A 20,318-nucleotide genomic window follows, 5' to 3' on the forward strand; every position below is an offset into this window, starting at 1 on the left:
CGCAATTATCAACCCTATTAAATCACGCAATGAAAATTCCTTAACCCCTAAAGTAACGGGTAATCATTTAGTTGATTCTGAGATTCAAATCTCCATTACAGAGAAGCCCAATTTTTCCCAGACAAAATTCACCACATTATTCTAACATATAACAGTGCACGTGCTTTTGGCCACCGCTACTTTTATTCCTCATTTCTCTGCAATCAAATAACAATAAACCATCTTTAAAAAAAAATCTGGCCGTATTTAAGCGGTTCCAAAAAGCGATAGAAATCTGACTCTGGTCGGCAGCCTCGTGCTCTACAGCTATACTCTATCCGCCCTCAAACGCACACACGCGCGCACACATAAAGTACAGATGAGTGACAGCTTCACAGTAGCAGTGTGTGCTGCGCTTGAGAGGAGGGGTGACGGGGAGCTGTCTACTGTATGTTACAGTAATAAGATTACTTGAACTCCTAAAGCTTCTTTTAAATCATAGTAGTCGCGCTTTTCTCGCACACCGCATGTGCGCGCGGCCGAAGACTTGTCCGCTCACCCATTCAGTTCGTCCACTGCCAAGAAAAGAAGCAGCATTCAATGACATTATTTTTTTGGGGGGAAAAAAACCCCTCGCGACCTTCCACACATGCATTTTGTAGAGCAACAGAAGACGACGGAGGTTACATTGGTGGTCGTTCGCTACTTTGAGTGCTGAAAAACTTTTCCGCGGTTTAGCGAAAGAGACCCGAACGAACGAGGCATGGAGAACCAGACCGAACCGCAGAGCACCACCGAAGACGTCCGTAAGAGCGGCTATCTCCGCAAGCAGAAATCCATGCACCGGCGGTACTTCGTGTTACGGACGGCGTCTGAGCGCGGCCCGGCCCGTCTCGAATACTACGAGAGCGAGAAGAAATTCAGAGGAAAAGCGCCCGTGCCCAAAAAGGCTCTGGCGCTGGAGACGTGCTTCAACATCAACAAACGAGCCGACTCCAAGAATAAACACATGATTGTGCTGTACACACGGGCGGAGAGTTTTGTTGTGGCTGCGGAGAATGAGACGGACCAGGAGGAATGGTTTCAAGCGATGGTGGAACTTCAATGCAAGAGTAAGTAGTGTGGAAAACAAAGCAGCGTGATACAGCTTTGCAACAGAGTAGTTAACGTGGCAATGTCTTACAGCTATTTCCCATATTAAATGTTAGCTACTAAGTGGTTACATGTAATATGGCAGATCAAAACACACGTGCTTTTTGCAAATCCATTCTTTATGACTACATTTGGTTTCTTTGAGTCTAGAGTCGTTGTTCTTGAACAGTGTTTTCCTTCAGGCCCCCCAACAGAGCAAGGGGCCTCTTTTGCTTTGGTGTTTAAGAAGGGAAACAGTAAAGTTATGAAGTTCAACTTCTTCCTTATCCACGCTGCCACCCTATGAGCGCATGTTATCGTTTATTCTCACTTGAGATCAACTTGCGCGAACAGTTGAGAGATACAACGAGAGCTGAGCTCCCTCAAGTCTTTCAGTTTTTCACAAAGTTTTATTTTTGGTCCATTTCCATTTATGAATATTGACATTTCTACATTTATCCAAAGCAACTTACTTTATAGAGTCCATTTAATTTATTTATTTTTAACAATATGTGTGATCCCAGAGGAACTTACTTAATGCAATGCTAACGTAAAGCTCTATTGAATATTACCTTATGCCTATATTCATTTACATCCATAGGTTTTTTGCCTAGTACACTGTGTACCCTAGGTACTCACACACTTAGTACACACGTCGTTTGCATAAGGCTTACAGTGTTGCCATGCACTGTTTATAAGCTTACTTCTTAATTAATCAGATTTTTTGCATTTCCCACAATCATAATAATGATAATGTACATATTTTGCAAAATCTGTAACTCCTCACACTGGCCTGGACATAGCAAGTACAGTAGTAAAAAGTAAACAGAAGAAAAGGGCAGTGACCGGACTCCTGCAGCAATTACACAGACCTGCGTGTTCCACAAACCCAACATGTGACGCAATCTTTGCAACCAATGTTAAGTCCAAGGTGCTATTACCTTGCTAGCAATTATATAATGAGGTCATAATGTACGTTCAAGCCATATGCCATGCAATCTGTTTGTCGATGCAAACCATATATCCTTCTGCTTTCAGAAAGCCATATAGATACTGAAAATGTCTTGTTTGCAATAGGTTGCATTTTATTGATTAATTTTTTTTTATGCATGGGCTTATTGCAAGATTTACAAACAGAAAGAAAACTAATGCGTTTAGGGTGGGAAGCAATATAGATGACACCAGATGAAAGGGTCAAACTAGAGGTTACCCGCCAGTTGTCGTCAATAAACCTCCCAAATGGACAAGCAACAATCAACAGCAACATTCTGCTAATTGACTTATCAAACATTTGTCTTTATCCTATCCTATAGTTTTCTGGTTGCTTGCTGCTCGTACTATTAATGAGCAAGGCGACTGTTGAATGACATGTGAACATGATTTCTATGCTCATTCTTACAAGTGTTTACTCCCTGTTTAGTAAACAAAAGCTCTGCCGTCCAACTTATGCTGGGGGAGATATTTCACTTGCTGCTTTTATCTCCTTTGATATATTCAGTTGGTTCATTGAGTTCAGTGTGCAACCCATTCGCTTAAGATAATTTTTTTGTTTGTTTATTAAACCAACACAGTCTATTAAAAATCCACAAAATAATGACACGCTTTGATCTTTAAACTGATTTAACTGGTAATCATAACCTTGCTTATTAACTTACAACTGCAGCTGAATATTTTCCTTTTGACGTGGGTTTTTTGGACTGTATTTTATCAGTATATTCCTGACTAACCACATACTGTACATACTGTAGAAACCAATGTCATTGAGTGCATCCACTGAAAAGTCTTGAAAACAATACAGAACAATGCTAAACAATTTAGTATAGTGACTGAACTTGAAACCTACATAGACGCACATGTATGAACAAGCAAAGCTAAATAAAGTTTACTTTAGGTATATTGTCAATGGTACATAATGTTGAGGTTGAGAGGTGTGCAAAAACATTTTTAAAGGAAAAAATGTCCAGGGGAGATCACCTGCATTGGGGAGGATGCCCGGTGTTGTATGGATTTCTACCTCTGAATCTAATAGAAAAAATATAAAATAGACTGGGCGCTGTGAGCAGATATAACATGTTGGATATTTGTACAGCTGTCAACAGTGAGGAGAAGTTAAGTTGGAGAAACTGTCCACCGTTGGCACTACTGATCAGATATATGAGCAATAATATTTGCAGAAAATATACAGGAAATGGAACTGCCTTGTTTTTAAGTATTTTGGTAACCTTTTACCAAAAGGGTTGTATTTGTTAAATGCATTAGATAACAATGAGCAGCAATATAATTTTTTAGCATTCATTATTCTTTGTTAAAGGAATATTCCATTTTCTTAAAAGAAAAATCCAGATAATTTACTCACCACCATGTCATCCAAAATGTTGATGTCTTTCTTTGTTCAGTCGAGAAGAAATTATGTTTTTTGAGGAAAACATTGCAGGATTTTTCTCATTTTAATGGACTTTAATAGACACCAACAATTAACACTTAACTGTTTTTTTCAACGGAGTTTCAAAGGACTCTAAACGATCCCAAACGAGGCATAAGGGTCTTATCTAGCAAAACGATTGTCATTTTTGACAATAAAAATAACAAATATACACTTTTAAACCACAACTTCTTGTTAAGATCCGGTCGTGATGCGTCAGCGTGACCCCACGCAATATGTCATGACATCAAGAGGTCACAGAGGATGAACGCGAAACTCCGCCCCAGTGTTTACAAGTGTGTTGAAAGTGGACCGTTCCTACGTTGTTGTATGTCAACTGATACTAATTAATGTCTTTGTGTCAGTTTATTGTTTAAAATGGTCCGCAAATGTGCGTTTTATATATGTAACACGTGACCTCCCTACGTCACTATGCATTTACGTTAGGTCGCGCTGGACCGGATCTAGACGAGAAGTTGTGCTTTAAAAGTGTATCTTTGTTTTTTTTCTTGTCAAAAATGACAATCGTTTTGCTAGATAAGACCCTTATGCCTCGTTTGGGGTCGTTTATAGTCCTTTGAAACTCCGTTGAAAGAAAACTGTTACGTGTTGAGTTAAGTGTTAATTGTTGGTGTCTATTAAAGTCCATTAAAATTAGAAAAATCCTGCAATGTTTTCCTCAAAAAACATAATTTCTTCTTGACTGAACAAAGAAAGACATCAACATTTTGGATGACATGGTGGGGAGTAAATTATCTGGGGATTTCTTTTAAGAAAATGGAATATTCCTTTAATGTTATTTAATGCCTATACAATTATTCATGTTCGTTCATTGTGTATTAACTAATGTAAACCGGTTGTATATGATGTTAATACATTTTAAGAGTAACTCTGTTAAAATGTATTAATAAATAAAGTTGAAATTTACATGAAAAAGATTAATAAGTGCTGTAGAAGTATTGTTCATTGTTAGTTTATTAGTTAGCGTATTAACTGGTGTTAACAAATGCAAGCTTATTGTAAAGTAAAAACCTAAAGTTAACTGCATGCATACCATGGTTAAAGCCACGTCATGCATGCAAGGCCCTTCAGACTTTTCGGAAAACTAGTGTTTATATGGAAACAGAAATGACCCTGAAAGTTTGAGCTTCCTATTTTCCTTATTTTTTAAACAACAGCATGGCATTGCCGCTTCAGTGTTAAGCAGTGTGTGCACTTGCGTTTAATATCTGTGTGTGTTGCTGTGATGCTGTTCTGGCTCACTGCTGATGCTCAAAGGTTAAACTTTCCCGAGCCTCACTCATCTGCTTAATGTGCTGGTAATTATTGTCTCTTTGAGATCTCGGACACACATAGGCAGACGTACACCTACACCATCCCGTCAATGGGAGTGAGAGCTTGTTCTATTTTAACTGCTAATTCTAATGTAATGAGGTGGATGGCGGCGGGCTTAAGTCTGCTTTTTGGCTGCCTATTACGGTTTAACACCATGCTGCAAATTAGCTTGTCCTTAAATGCAGTTTAAACTTAGCCAGATCCTGAAATGTAACCGGGTTCATCTCCCCTAACAAGTGACAGGAATATCCATCAGGGTCTTCTCAACCCTGTAACTGGATAAGTCATGTTATTAGAGATTTCATTAAATAAAGAATTATTATAAGTATTTTCATTTATTTATTTCTGACATCATCACACACCCCCTCGAAGACTCGCTTGTGCGGTTTGTGCCAAAGCTGACTTCATTTTCTGGTTTCCTGATTTAATTACCAGTGTCATGAAATGGACTTCCATTGAAGTGTTTATTCATGGTTCATCTCTAAGAAGTGGGAGTCAGGAAGGTTGGTGGGTTTATTTATTCACGTGCAGATATATACTGAATACGTAATTCCCAATGAGAAACAATGAAAATAACAGGCACTTGTAAGAACCACTTAGACCTAAAAGACCTCTGGGAAATAATTGCAGAGCATACGGCTTAACCAACAGTGCGAGTTTGCTCATTATGGTCAATTTTGAGTAAAAATATTTGTTTTTAGGTGGGACACATTTCGCAATGTGCCAAACAGCACTATAATATGTACAATTGCGTACTGCATAAATTGGAGCGTAAACAATTACCTCGACATTCATGCTTGGTAGAAAGTTAGTTAAGAGCTCTGCTGGAATGTTTGAGGGCTCATCGGTCAGTCTCTGTTGCTGGTGTGGACAGCCAAACTCTTCCTCCCGCTTGTTACGTCTTTCATCGCTCCAACTCGGGTTTGGCAAAGCAACAACCACAAATACGTTTCCACGTGGCACTGAAACTGAAAACACAAGCAGATTTAGAATAATCATGATGGTAATGTTGACCCTGCAAAGGATTCATCTGGTTTAACGTGGCAATGCCAGCATTTGTGTGTTTTTTTGTGTGCATAACAAAAAACACATGCGCGAAAGTAACATGTTTATTAGAGATGCAGTGTTTGTGTGTAGGAAATGCTTGGGGCATTCATGTGTGTTTACTATAGAAATAGGTAACAGAGGGAGACTTGAGACAGACAGGGACACTTGGCTCTCATGCTCACACCGGCAGCTGTTACTCTTCTTTCTTCCACGTTTTGCTTATCTTTAATAGCGGCAGGTGATAGAAAGATCATGTCTGGACTTTGGTTTTGCATGCTTACACAAATTTTAGTTTAACTGTTCAGTCAGTTATTATTTAAGTTACTTGTGTGATTAAAGACTAACAAAGCAGCAAGAGAGATACAGTGTTAGCCTAACAAATCTTTAAAAATGTTACAATAAATGTAATATAATAAATGCTTAAAACTGTTTACCAATATTTGTGCTTTTTACTTGTCATATTTACGTTTATGCATTTGGCAGACACGATGCATTAAAGGTATACATTTTATTAGTACAGTATGCTTTATCAAGAGAGCTATAGGAGCCATATTTAAGAAATGTACACATGAAAACACATGGAAAAACAAAAAAAGTTATGACCATGTTTCCTTAGCTTTAGGGACCATGCCAAATTTCAGTAGAGAGTAAAAATCATAAAAATTTTATATACTCTAAAAAAAGCCTTAACCCAGAAAATGTTTATATTTGACCCAACAATGGGTTAAAACAACCTAGCATTTTGAGTTTAAAACAAATCTTTTTTTTTTGCTGATCCTTTTTGACCCAGAGTGTTGCCGTTAGTTATTTTTCACTGTTTGTTTTGAATGTAGATTAAAATTGCATCTTTAGTTTACAGAATTGTCAACTGTTTATTGATGCATTTTGAGACAATGTATTTATTTATGCATTTATTTATATACAGACAGCTGCGGTTGCGCAGCGTCTACACTTCGCTATCAAAACAACTCTTATGTAACTGTGCCTGTTTCCCACTATCCCCCCCTGCTCCCCCCTCACCCGTCCCCTCTGCTGGTGTAAAGTAACGCACACACTGCCAGCGCTGCTTCACTGTCCTCCTCCTCCTCCAAAACCCAGAAACTGAGCACGATGGCAGAAATCTCCTGAGCTTTTCAGCATCAAACTCATCAAATGTTTGAGATACAAATATGCTGCTGTGTGAGGTTGTGGTCATAACCTCAGTTTAAGGTCATTTTATTGGATAAGCGTTGTGGTTTATGATCTGCGCCACTACTGCAGTGACCTCGCTAAACCTTCGAGCATTTTTATTTATGACCTACTTTCTTAGCATTTGTGTGAACTATTATTTATTTATGTGTCGGTCAATGCGTTTGTTAAAATATAGAGAGCAGAAATAGATAGTGTTAATAAAGGAATTGAAAACGAAAGACAACATAGCCGCGGTATACACAGGTGCGTATTTCTGTATGAGTACAAATATATCAGTGTTTGAAAGGAAAGTGTGCTGTGTGTGTGTGCGCATGCGTGTGTATGAAATACCACCATAGATGGCTGGGGGAAACTGAGCAGTCCAAGGGCTAATCTCATATTTAATCTGATCCACAACTAAGGTAGGTTAGTCATGCAGACTCGGTGGGCAACCAAGGGCAGCGTGATTAGATTAAAAATTAAAAGAGAATATTTGCCTTCCCTTTCTGTGTGTAAGAAAAAAAGGTGTGTGTTTGTTTAATGTGTGTGACATTTACAGGTGCACTGCTTATTTGTTTAGGCCTATTTAATGATGTACATTGGTAATTGTTACAATACAAATTAACCTTTGTGAATTTTTCTGTAAAAAGTGAAAGCTCTCTCTACTTAAAAAAAAAAAAACTTCAGGTGGTAACATCTAAAATATGTAAAAATGTTTTCACACCTTAATGAAATATTCCACTTTCATAAAAAATAATTCTGATAATTTACTCAACCCTCATGTCATCCAAATATTTTATGTCTGTCTTTGTTAAGTCAAAAATAAGTTTTTTGATAAAAATATTCCAGGAGTTTTTTCAATATAATAGACTTTAGTGGACCTTAAAGGTTTGCAATTTAAAATTGCAGTTTCAATGCAGCTTTAAATGGCTCTAAATGATTCCAACCGAGGCATAAGGGTCTTATCTAGCAAAACGATTGTCATTTTCACCAGTGTGACCTTACGTATTACGCAATCGCATGGAAAGGTCAGGCATGACGTATGGAAAACTGCCACTGCATTGTTTACAAGTGTGGAGAAAGAGGACCGTTCTGTCGTTGTTGAATGTGAAATGATACTAACTAATGTCTTTGTGTCAGTTTATTGTTTAAAATGGTCCCCCAAGTGTGCGTTTCACATATGTAACGCGTGACCTTTTGAGGTGATTACATAATACAGTCACGCTGGCACGTCGCACAGCTAGTGCAAGGTTAGAGGTTGTGGTCTAAAAGTTTTTTTTTTTTTTTGATGACGATCGTTTCACTAGAAAATACCCTTATGCCTTGATTGGGACCTTTAGAGTCATTTGCAGCTGCTTTGAAACTGCAATTTGAAACTGCAAACTGTTGAGGCTCCTGGAATGCTTAAAAATATATATATATATATATTTATTTATTTTTAATCAAAGAAAGAAAGAAAGAAAGACATAAACATCTTGGATGACATGGGGGGTAAATATCTGGATTTATTTTTTTATGAAAGTAATCTTAAGTGAAAAATTTAAGTTGGTTAATTAATGAATCATTAATTTTTCACTTTATAAACTTAAAGTTTATAAAAATTAGTTTTTAGGTTAATCCAACTTTTACTTTTACTTCGACCTCGACGCGATCCCTCCTGACTACTCCCCCCTCGCCTAAACTTTTATCAATATTACTGCGCCTGAGATCTGAATGCTGTAGGCATGATGAACATGCTCTTCCACCATACAAAATAGTTCTCATTTTTTATCCGCTTAAAAATTAGCACGTTTTATTTTGTGACTTCATACTTACCAGAGTATGTGAGCGGTGCGGAGTGGGAGCGGAGCGAGGAGTGGAGTGGCGTAATTTTGCCAGGAGCGAGGAGCGTTTTTTTTATGTCGGAGCGTTGTGATGTTCTCTCGCTCCGAAAACGCTCCACTATCGCTCAATTACGAGTCAGGACTCGTCAGACTCCGGACCAAACCACTGTGAATAAAAACGGAGGGGGACTTAAAATGTTTCTTAACATATTTTGCATTCGTTTGCATTTGTATTGTTGTCTTACTAGTACTTTCACAAACATTAATATACGCGACACTGGGTGGGAAACTACAACTCCCATGAGCACTCTGCACCAAGCGCAACGCAAAGAGACCATTTGTTGAGAGGTGCGCGCGTTCAGCGGAGCGTTGCGGACCAAAGCACCACCTTCCAGAGAGCGCGCGAGGGCTGATGGATTTGCGAATGCACAAGAGGACGCAGTCTGAGCGCATACACACTTCGGGAAATATAGAACAATTGCATGGAAGTGATTGAAGAGATATAAATTGCGTGCACACTCTCAGGGCAAGAGCGGATAGAAATTCAGCGCAAGTGCTTGGCACCTGCGACTCTGCAAAAGCTTGTTTTTCTTAAAGTGAATACAGCATTGGAGATATAGCTTTAATAAAAAATGTGTTCAACCAGCCAGCATTTGTTTTGTTTAGATTCAGAATAGTTCTAGTATTAATATAAAAGTTGGCTTAAAGTGAAGGCAGTAGACTGTATCTATATTTTTTCGTTTGGCTATTTGTCTAAATTAATATTTTAGTTTGTGATTTATTTCTTTTATTTAATGTAATGTTTTTCGTTTGATAATTTATTTTATATGAGGTTTTTCATTTAATCATTTATTTAATTTCAACACATTTTTTGTTTTGCTTTGTTTAAAAGTGAGCTAAATGATAGCTCAATTTGTGCTAATATTAGCTATTTCAGTATGTGATGTTCTTCAGTTAATAACTGCGTATAAAATAAAAAATATGTTCAACCAGCCAGCATTTGTTTTGTTTAGAATAGTTCTGTAATTAATAGCCTATAAAAGTTGGCATAAAGTGAAGGCAGTAGCTCTCTATTTTTTCGTTTGGCTATTTGTTTAAATTAATATTTCAGTTTGTGATTTCTTTCTTTGATTTAATGTGATGTTTTTCGTTTGATTATTTATTTTATATGAGGTTTTTCATTTAATAATTTATTTAATTTCAACACATTTTTTGTTTTGCTTTGTTTAAAAGTGAGCTAAATAATAGCCTAATTTCGGCTAATATTAGCTACTGTTTCAAATTCCAATAAAGTATATGATGTTCTTCTCTTAGTACTGCATATTCGTTGTTGTTTTAAAAAAAATTTTTTTTGCCGTAGAGCGAAAACGGAGCGATTCGTAAGTAAGGACGGCGTGGGGAGTGAGCGAGGAGCGGAAAATTGTATACCCAGAGCGGAGCTTGAGCGGAGTAGTTATGAAATGCTTTGAGCGCGGAGCGCAAATTCTTTCCACTCCGCTCACATACTCTGATACTTACTCATGTAACTACTCATGTAACAGTTTTTAAATAGGGAAAACATGGAAGTGTTTAGTGGCTTCTATTGGATCCTAAGGAATGAATGGGGCTAGGCTAAATGCTAACACATTCACAACGTCCTGTACAAAGATTAAGTGCACGCATTGAAAAAAGATAGGTATGTATTAATTTGTCTAAGTTGAGGTAAGAACATAGTAAAATATTGAAAAACGGTGGCGGTTTCCTTTAAAAATAATAAAACTGTCTTTTTGATCATACCTCAGACTCACACTATTGGTTGAGCAGAACCTGAAGTTGGCTGATGTGTCAGGCCATTAAAACAAACAAATAAATGCTTTGATTGCAACAGAGAAATAAAGTCTACGAAAGACCTTTAAATATTTGTCTCTGCACATTTGGTATGGATATCAGAAAATCTTTTAACTTTAAATATTTTATTAGGGGTAATATTTCAGGTTCTGTTACTTTTGACTTCTGTAGCCTGATAAAAGCTTTAGTAAAATGCTGATTTGCGCTGCCGATTTTTAGAGGCGTCTTCACTAAAGCTCTCGTAATTGTAGATGTAGTGTGAAATTCTGTTCTCATGAGTTCAGCAGCCAGTTGCTGCAGAATGTCATGTGCATTCCCACCTATAGCACCAGACCTTCAGCTGCTTAAAGTTGCTGCAAAATTTTTTTGATCGGCAGGTTTATTTTACACATATTAAAGAGAGAAAGATTAGATCAGGACAAGCAGATTATGTTCTACAATCAAAGGTACAGGGACTTTGGTCAGATCAATGTGTGTTATGTGCTGGTTATAAACAGTGAGCATGTTGTTAAGAGGGCTTTTACAGAATAAGGGCCAGCTGTTAAACTGTGTGTATTTTATGAGAGTTACACATTGTGCTCTCTTTCTTTTTATTGTTGTTGTGTGCTAAGGCAAGCATCACTATTATTACATTAACGAATGTGCAGGTCTAGATATTTTCACAATTGCCTTATAAATGTGTTGTTGGCACGACACGGCTGGTTTAGGGTCATGTCCACCCCACACCGAGCAGACGTGTTTCTTATGAGTGTTTAAACACAGCTGAATGGAGCTCAATAGAATTGAACACAATGCAGCGGCCTTTAAGAGACACCATTTCAAGTTTTAAAGGTTCACAACTGCTGTTTACTTGAGATCTTTGTTAACTTAAATACGCAGTGCTCATAACATGACACCCAATGCAGCAGCCAAAGATGTAAAAATGTAACGGTACTCAAACTTGCACCCTAAGCGTTAACAACATTTTATGCATGTTTGTTTTATGGATAAATACGTCAGATTGTTCGACTTTTTGTCAAGATTTTTTTCAAATAGTTTTTTGTAGATTTTTATCTGCTTTCTCACATGGACACTGGATGTGCCTGTGTCCTAAAGCAGCTTTTCCACCTTTCCATGGATAGTAATTAAATAGTCATGTGTGGCTTTGTCTATGACTCATCTAATGTGGTCTACCAGTTTTACTGAAGTTCACACACGCAGGGTGGCCTACATCGCATACACAACCATGTTTAAAAAATGGTAAATTTTTCTGTTAAGTGAAAGGAGAACTGGAGAAAAAAACATTGTGACCACGATTGACATTTTCTGGAAATGGTAAAGGATATGTTGGTGAGACAACAGATGAGGGTGTCCTTTCTCCTGCACGCTACGGTGTGTTTTAAACATATGGTTGTAATTGTCCCATTTGTGTTGGAAACATTGTGATGCTCAGATTCGCAGTAAGAGACTTTGTATAATGACGTATAATGCTCCTGTGTACTAGAGCAAAATGTTCCCAAAAAGTAGGCACAAGAACCTAAACAGCATTTTTACCACACACATTCTGGTTTCCATGTTTTGTGGGGACATTCCATAGACATAATGAATTTTATACCGTACAAACTGTATATTCTATTCCCTTCCCCTAAACCAAACCCTAACCCCAACCATTACAGAAAACTTTCTTGTACCTTAGTTTTTCAAGAAACATCATTCTGTTTGATTTATAAGCTTGTTTCCTCATGGGGACCTCAAAATGTCCCCACGAGGTCAAAAATTTACCGATATTCCTATCTTTGTGGGGACAATATTTACCTGTGAGGTACTAATATGTTCCTTTGAGGTATTAAAATGCATTCTTTAGGTACAAATGTGTACTTTTTAAAAGTGTACTAGTACTGCCGCAGTGACAGCAGTACCTTTTATTCTGAGAGTGCACACACACAAATACTTTTTGAATACTAAAGGATGAAGTCCATTTTTTACACTTAGGCGTGGTCCACGTACACTGTGCGTGACACGATATTCGTCATCAGAGGAGTGTGCGCAAACTGTATGTGCACCACCAGACTTTTAAAACCCTGCGTACATTGTATGCTTAGGTAGCACATGCATGTATGGGAGAATGGAGTGTGTAGACCAAGAGATATGTTGCTTTTTTTGCAATGCTCATGCGTTGAACATCTGCGTACACGTACAAATAAACAATGTTTTGGAAGGCTGTGCATTCGACTGTGCGCATATGTTCTTGTACGTGTAAAAAAACCATAGACTATACTTCAGGCTTAACATATTGACTCTCTTTATCTCAATCTCACAAAATTGATAATCAACTTATGTTTTATTTACTGTATTAGGCATTAACAACAGGCTGACTCTGTTTCCTGATGATCTAAGGCTGTTGATACAACTGGTCAATTTAACCAAGCTAGTGATAACAAACTTATATTCAAATCCAGGAGAGTAATGCTTTCCACATGCTGGTCTTTTGGGGCAGGCTGCGTCAGATTAAGAAAAGCCCTTCAATTTAAAACAGGCTTAAAGAGCGAGTTCCTACAGGATTATGAACATCTTGCGTGTGTTCACAGAGCTGTTGGTTGGTTTCTGAGGAGCCTTGCCAGCACTTGCACCCAGAGAGAGAGTGAGAGAAAGAGAGCTCTTGACTTACAGTGAGCACCTCGTCAATCTGTCAACTGGTTTTCACTATTAACTTTTTGTTATTAACCAGGTGCTTCTTGTCTTTTGGAAACTTACCTTACAAGCAAAGAGGATAAACAAATTGTTCAGCCAACATGCTGAAGAGCTGAACATGGGATAATTTCAGTAGGAAGACACATAATTAATAGTTGCAATATTGAGGTCTTTTACCTTAGATCTAAAGAGAGTTCATTGTCACTACCTACCACATTGTTCTCATGCAGTTTTAACCAGTGACTGTGTAAAAAGATTGATAACATCAAAGAGGTGCTTGATTTTTATTAGATTGTAATGTTTCTCTATCGGTTTATCTTTATGACTGTACATTACAATGTAGGGCCCTGTCGTTGACTTGCTTGGGGCCTCACATGAAGAATGCAAGGCAGTTAGGGCAGGTGCAAATATTCAAAACCCCGTAAGGGTAAGGGGAGATCACAGGGAACGTGTGTGTGTTGGTGGGGTTGTTTGACAACTTGCACATTAAATAAATGGCCGAGCGTTATTGGTGCTCTTGAAACATACATTAACTATCTACTTGTTCTACATTTGTCAGAGCATTATTACAGTTAATATTTGAAGTAATTTTCACTAAGGATTACAGGTGTAAACATCTTGACTATTTGGAGCCACAAGCAAAATTACAAAAATGCAGTGCACACTGCCAGGCGAAATGGCATCTTGCATACTCAACGACTTTTTTTCCAGCGTCCACTAACGCAGACACGCCAAGTATTAACTAAATGTCAGAGTCACACCGTGTGCGGGCACTGGTAGTGAATAATGAGGGAGTGGTAGCGGGTAGAGGTAGAAAAGGTGCTGTGCAAAAATCTATTTGTGGTGATCAGATTTTGTTGCGGGCTGCCACATATAAATGAATGTATTGGAAACACTGCAGCACTATGATGGTTTGCAAGTTGTTTTAGAAAAATTGTAGAGCACCACTACTGACTACCAGCATTACTGCTAATGGTTTGTTAAACCCTTGCATATCAGATCCATTTATTGAAAAAGTGCTTAATGAATTTCCTTAAATTTATATTCTAAATTTACCTTATGCATTTAGCCAATACTTATATGTGTTTTTCCTTCTCTTTCCAGGTAAAGCACTATGTGACAGTGGGAATGGGGAAGACTATGGAGTACCAACACCTGGTCCTGCTTTCAAGGAGGTCTGGCAAGTAAAGGTTTGGCCTAAAGGTCTAGGGCAAGCCAAGAACTTGGTTGGTATCTACCGCCTCTGCCTGACTGAAAAGACAGTAAACTTTGTCAAGCTAAACTCTGATGCAGCTGCTGTTGTGCTCCAGCTCATGAATGTGAGACGCTGTGGTCACTCTGAAAACTTTTTCTTTGTGGAGGTGGGCCGTTCTGCTGTAACTGGCCCTGGAGAGTTTTGGATGCAAGTGGAAGATTCCGTAGTGGCACAAAATATGCACGAAACACTGTTAGAAGCCATGAAAGCCCTGAGTGAGGAATTCCGACAACGTAGTAAGTCACAGTCAAATGCTGCAGGAGCGGGAGGCGGTACAACAGCATCAAATCCTATCAGCGTTCCATCTCGACGCCATCACCCAAACCCACCACCTAGCCAAGTTGGGTTTACAAGACGTCCACGGACTGAACCACCAGGAAGTACTGGAGGAGGTGAGAACAGCAATAACAGCTCTCCAAATCCTCGACACAGCTTTCCCAGAAGTCGAACGTCCAGTGATGGTGGAAATTTTGATGATTTAGCTGGTGCAGCAACAGGAGGGATTGCATCATGTTCAAGTCCTACCACCAATGGGTCATGCTCAAATACCCCTATACTGAGATCAACATCTGTTTGTGCTCCCACCCCAGTCAAGGCACAGCATGCTCTAATGAGATCCACCTCAACTCCAGCTGCTTCAACTGCATTAAGTCAACCTTCTAGCTCTAGTCGTACATCTGACTTTTGTGGAACTGGGACAGACAGCAGCGCTGGGGGTGGTAATGGTAGTGTGTACAGTCAAATACCTCTCCGGCACCCTTCTGTCTCAGGCTCTCTCAGTGACTATGGATCCTCAGATGAATATGGCTCAAGCCCTGGTGAGCACCCTCTGCAAACACCAACAATGCAGACTGGTTCTGCAGATAGCTCAGGTAAACATTCTGCTGGAGATGATGCATCAAACTACATCCTTATGGGTCAGAGAGGGGCATCTAAAACTCAGCAACCCCAAAATGCATTACCACAGACCAGGAGGGTTCTGAGACGCTCTTCTAGCAGGGAGTGTGAAGCAGAGCGCAGGCTAATGAGTAAGCGGGCTTCCCTCCCACCCATGGCCTTAGAGAGACTAGCACCCCTCCGTCGAGCTGGGGAGGAAGCGTTTGAAGAGGATGATTATGCAATCATGATGCGTACCACCAGCCAAGAGTCATTTAGTGTAAGGCAGGAGTCTGGAACAACAACAGGTGGAACAGGATACCTAGAGGTAGCCGCAGACAACAAATGTGATGCTGGTAGTAATGGAACAGTTGGTCCTGCCATTACTGGTGGTGGTAATGGAGCAATAGATAATGGATATATGTCCATGTTGCCAGGAGTTACAGCTTCCCCTGTATCCCATTCACATTCCCTTTCAGTTGCAGTATCAGATTCAGACTCAAAACCTGCAGATGACTACATGGCCATGACCCCCAATAACAGCATTTCACCCCCCCAGCAGATCCGCCCACCACCTTCTAGCACAGATGGCTACATGATGATGTCTCCTAATAGTAGCTGTTCACCAGATCAACGAGGGGTCCCCTCTGCCTGGATTGGCAGTAGCAGTGCAGATAGCCGAACTGGAAGTGACTATATGAATATGTCCCCTATTAGTGCCCGTTCTGCCAATAGCACACCACCACAACATGAGCCCCTGCGACCATCTGACTTGCATCTTCAACAGCCTCCCCCTAAGATGGTATACTCTTACTATTCTCTTCCTCGTTCCTACAAACACAACAGCTCAACTCACTTTGAGGAAGGGCCAGGAAGAGGGAAGCATCTGGTTAATGGAGGTAGAGGTCTCGGTGGAGGTAGAGGACTTAGTAATAACAAGTCCAAGCATCAGGAACCACCTGTTGGCCGACATCTGTCACTTTCATCATCCTCATATTCTTCCAGTTCAGCAAGCAGTGAGAGCTTGGGTGAAGGTGAGGACAAAGCTGCCAAAGGGACAGGAGGAAGAATAGGTGCTACTGCAAAGGATGATCAAGGACCCATGCAGCAAAGACAAGGGACTGGAGGGGTAAAGCATTCTGGTCAGAGGGGCCGTCCACTTAGCTTGTTTGTGGACATCTCTAAAGCCAACACTCTTCCAAGAGTTCATGAGACACCCCTTTCTTCTGAACCTAAGAGCCCTGGGGAGTATGTCAGCATTGAGTTCAAAGGTGAGAGGAACACAAAGACAGGAGCAAGTGGAAACAAAGGATTTCAGTTATATACTACTCTTCCACCTAGTGCCCATCGGCCCTTACCCAGGCCAACGTCTTGTGTTGCTGGCTTCTTGCCCTTCGCCCAAAGCTCCTCCACCTCTGTTCTCCCACCAGCTGCCTCTGAGTACGTCAACATGGAGCTGGGAGGCTCTCCTTCCCCTTCACCCCTCTCCCTCACACCACTTGGGTTTCCCTCATTTCCCACTCCCCCAGTTACACCAGCAGCAGCCCCTAAAGCCTGTGATGAACATAGATCAACACATCTACATGATGATGAAGTTGAGGGTGAGATGGGACATAGAAAAAACAGGCAAGCATCAGCACCACAGTCTGGAGATTCACCTACAGCCTGTGGTGGTGACTACACAAAGATGGCCTTTAGTCTGAACTCAGACAAAAGATCAGATAAATCAAAAAATAAAGCCTCTTTGCCAGACCAGCCTGAACCGATAGTTCCAGCTCTAGGTTTAGGAATAGGACTAGATTTTCCCCTTGCCAAGATTCCAAACCCAGACCTCGGAGCTAAGGTAATCCGAGCAGATCTTCAAGGTCGTCGACGACACTGCTCTGAAACGTTCCAGGTTCCTTCCTCACTGCCACCTTGCTCTACAACATCATCTTCCCCTGCATTCCCTGAACACTCCCAAGCTATAGCCCGTCGGCTTGGTTTTGATGGTGTGCTTTGGGGTAACAGCTCAGCAGACATTTCATCTCCGTACATAAACCCTGGACTACCTAGCCTATCTTCTTCACAGACATCAATGGAGCAGGGTCTCAATTACATAGACTTGGACCTGGCTAACAAGGAAAGCCCCCACTCTTCCACAGAGGGGCAGGCAGCTGTCCACACACCTGCTGCCCGTCTCTTTTCCTCTGTGTTGGGTGGTGGAGCTGCAGGGGGTTCTGTGGGAACTGGAGGTTCAGGGAGTAGTACTTCAAGCCTTAACACATATGCTAGCATTGACTTCTATAAGTCAGAAGAGCTACGAACACATCAAAGCAGCAGTAGCAGCAAAGATGGTACAGGTAAGATGAGTTGTAATGTGTGTCTTTAGTCTAAGAACAGCAGTAAATGCCTTTAACGCACTTAAGTCTCTTTATTCTGTTAGCACTTAATTTATTGTTAAAGGTCATTAAGGTGACATAATATGAGATATGTTAGTGTATTCATACTGTTTTTATCTGGGTTTTAGTTTTACTTTAGTCAAAAACAAGTCATGATACACTGGAAACAACATAGTTTGTTGCATAACAAATCTTTATGAGGCCATGGTTAATTTTGTTCTTTATTCATATCCACCTGGTATCTCTAAATACGAGCCACCTGTCTGGCATTACAGTGCCAATGATACCGATCAGACAAGCATGGAAAGTTTCCTTTTGCAAATCATATAACCATTGGTTTGTCTGCCGCCTCTGTCATTCTCTAGGCTTCTAGATTTAATTTACTCTTCTAAATGCATTTTATAAATGTCTAGTGTTTATCTTAGACCTAAAACATTTAAGTGTCCTCAATAGTTATGTTTATGAAAGGGTTACAATGAGAGGTTAAATACCTGGTAGACTAAACACAGTCTTGAATCTTTTTTGGTTACGTGTATATGTTTGAGTTTACTGTAACCTTAAATGCCTATATGGGATTGTGGCTATGATATTATTCGCCATTCAGTATTGAGATGTTTTTATGAATAATAACAGAGTGGGGAAATTCAAGTGTGTGTCAGTTCTTGTTATTCAAGATAAAAAAGTAACTCCAAGTACAATAAAACAAAATGCTTTTCTTATTGTTTCTTAAAATGCTTAGATTTATGTAGAGCCAAATCCTTAGTTGATGAGATTATCATGGAGTGTAAAAAATGAACAAAGAGCTAAAGAAAGAACAGAGAATGAAACAGGCCCATTTTTGCTGCAATGAGTGGGTGATTTGCACTTAGTGGTCAGCATGGCATTGGCACTCGGTGGGAATGAAGTGAGCTGGCTGTGAATGTTGACAAGGGGCCAACTCTGCACTGGTCCAACATGGTCACAACCGCAAGCCCCCCTTTTCGGCATTTAATAAACGATTCTTTTGTTCATGGCTTCCCTCCTTGGCTGCCGTGTGTGTCTGTGCCCATAGTTTTGTGTTTCAGCTTCAGTTGGCTTGAACTCATCGCTCCCTCACTCCGTTTTCCCATTTTTTCATTAAATGTCTCTGTCCGAACAGAGTAGTAGAGCACAAGCAAAAGTAGATTTTTGGAAAAGACTGTAAAATGGAAAGTCATCCAACACCCCCACCCCTCAATTTGAGGAAGGATTAAAAGGAATTAAAGGAGGGAGAGTACAAGGGTGAGAAAGAGATGGCACAATGGATGCGAGACAGAAGGGAAGAGACAGACAGACTGGGTGTGAGAACAGTAGACGAAGAAGAGACCCGAGGGAAAGAAAGTGTCTGACTGGGTTTCATGTTTGGAGGTAGGAGGAAATTGTTTGTACAGTTTGGGTTTTATATTTATACATTGGCTAACATTGTAGAACCAATCAGCTGCAGTGCTATAGAGGGAATAATGATGAAAGTAGTTTCTCTTCAGCCTCAGTTAAGCAGTAAAGGGATGAAAAAAGAAAATGAGAAGAATTAGAGGTTGTGATACAGAAAGAAATGGAGGAATAATTTAGGGTAAAAGAGAGGGTGGATTGCCAAGACATGAAGCGGTTTAGGGCGGTATATAGAAGCCAATGTAGATGTCTTTTCGTAACCTACTTCCTATCAATGAAGTAGCATTGCTTATATATGCTAGTCAAAGTCTTACACCTATACACACGAACTGAGACGTTTGAAGACTCAGTTCTCTGTGTGTGGTAGTGCCACGTGTGTCTGAGTGTGCTGCAAGAAGCAGTGGATTTAGACAGACACAGTTACTGGCGCTGAAAGAGGTAAATTCCTCTACTGTGCCAGTATGTTAACACGATAGAGTGAGAAAGATTATTCATCATAGATCATTCAGCCGCAAGACAGCAGTCCTCCAAATGTGGAGTTGAGACTGAAGCACACTTCAATCTCACAAACAAATGTGCATACACACACAGAGACGTCATTTGTACACACACAGAGACATTGATTTGTAACAGTCCCCTGCGCTCATATCGTTGCTTAACTTTGGGTTATAATGTTTTTTTTTTACCTCTCCTGGGGTTTTTGCTTAACTGGACCACAGTTTAAATTTCCACCACACTTTGCACGCAAACACAAATGCGTACTTTCGGACACTACATCCATTTACTCCGAATCATCTTTTATGCACTCATCCACCCAAAAACCAATGCATACATTTACCGTAAATGGTACGCTGGGCTATAATTTAAGCTTCGCATTGACGAAGAGCATGCACATAGAACCACCACATCTGGCTGTTGTTTGATGATTTGAGAGGCCTTATATAACCTGTAATCCCACATAAACACTGCCCATTAATACTACAGAGTACAGACCA

General features: G+C 39.9%; 1 protein-coding gene across 2 annotated transcripts in view; it reads left to right on the top strand.

Annotated features, from left to right (window-relative positions):
* Positions 1-355: 355 nt before the first annotated feature.
* LOC135730685 (insulin receptor substrate 1-B) overlaps positions 356-20,318 on the top strand; it is a 42,123-nt gene continuing 22,160 nt past the window's right edge. The window contains exons 1-3 of one of the 2 annotated variants that reach the window (XR_010526043.2): positions 356-1,091; positions 14,509-17,877; positions 19,055-19,302. Coding sequence is in view for 1 of the 2 variants with exons in the window: in XM_065248573.2 (XP_065104645.1) it covers positions 743-1,091; positions 14,509-17,877 (3,718 nt within the window). In the remaining variant the exon portion in view is untranslated. The remainder of the gene's footprint in view (positions 1,092-14,508; positions 17,878-19,054; positions 19,303-20,318) is intronic. The other variant, XM_065248573.2, reaches the window with a different exon arrangement.

The sequence above is a fragment of the Paramisgurnus dabryanus genome, chromosome 2 (genome assembly GCF_030506205.2).
Source record: "Paramisgurnus dabryanus chromosome 2, PD_genome_1.1, whole genome shotgun sequence".
In the NCBI taxonomy this organism is placed as follows: domain Eukaryota; kingdom Metazoa; phylum Chordata; class Actinopteri; order Cypriniformes; family Cobitidae; genus Paramisgurnus; species Paramisgurnus dabryanus.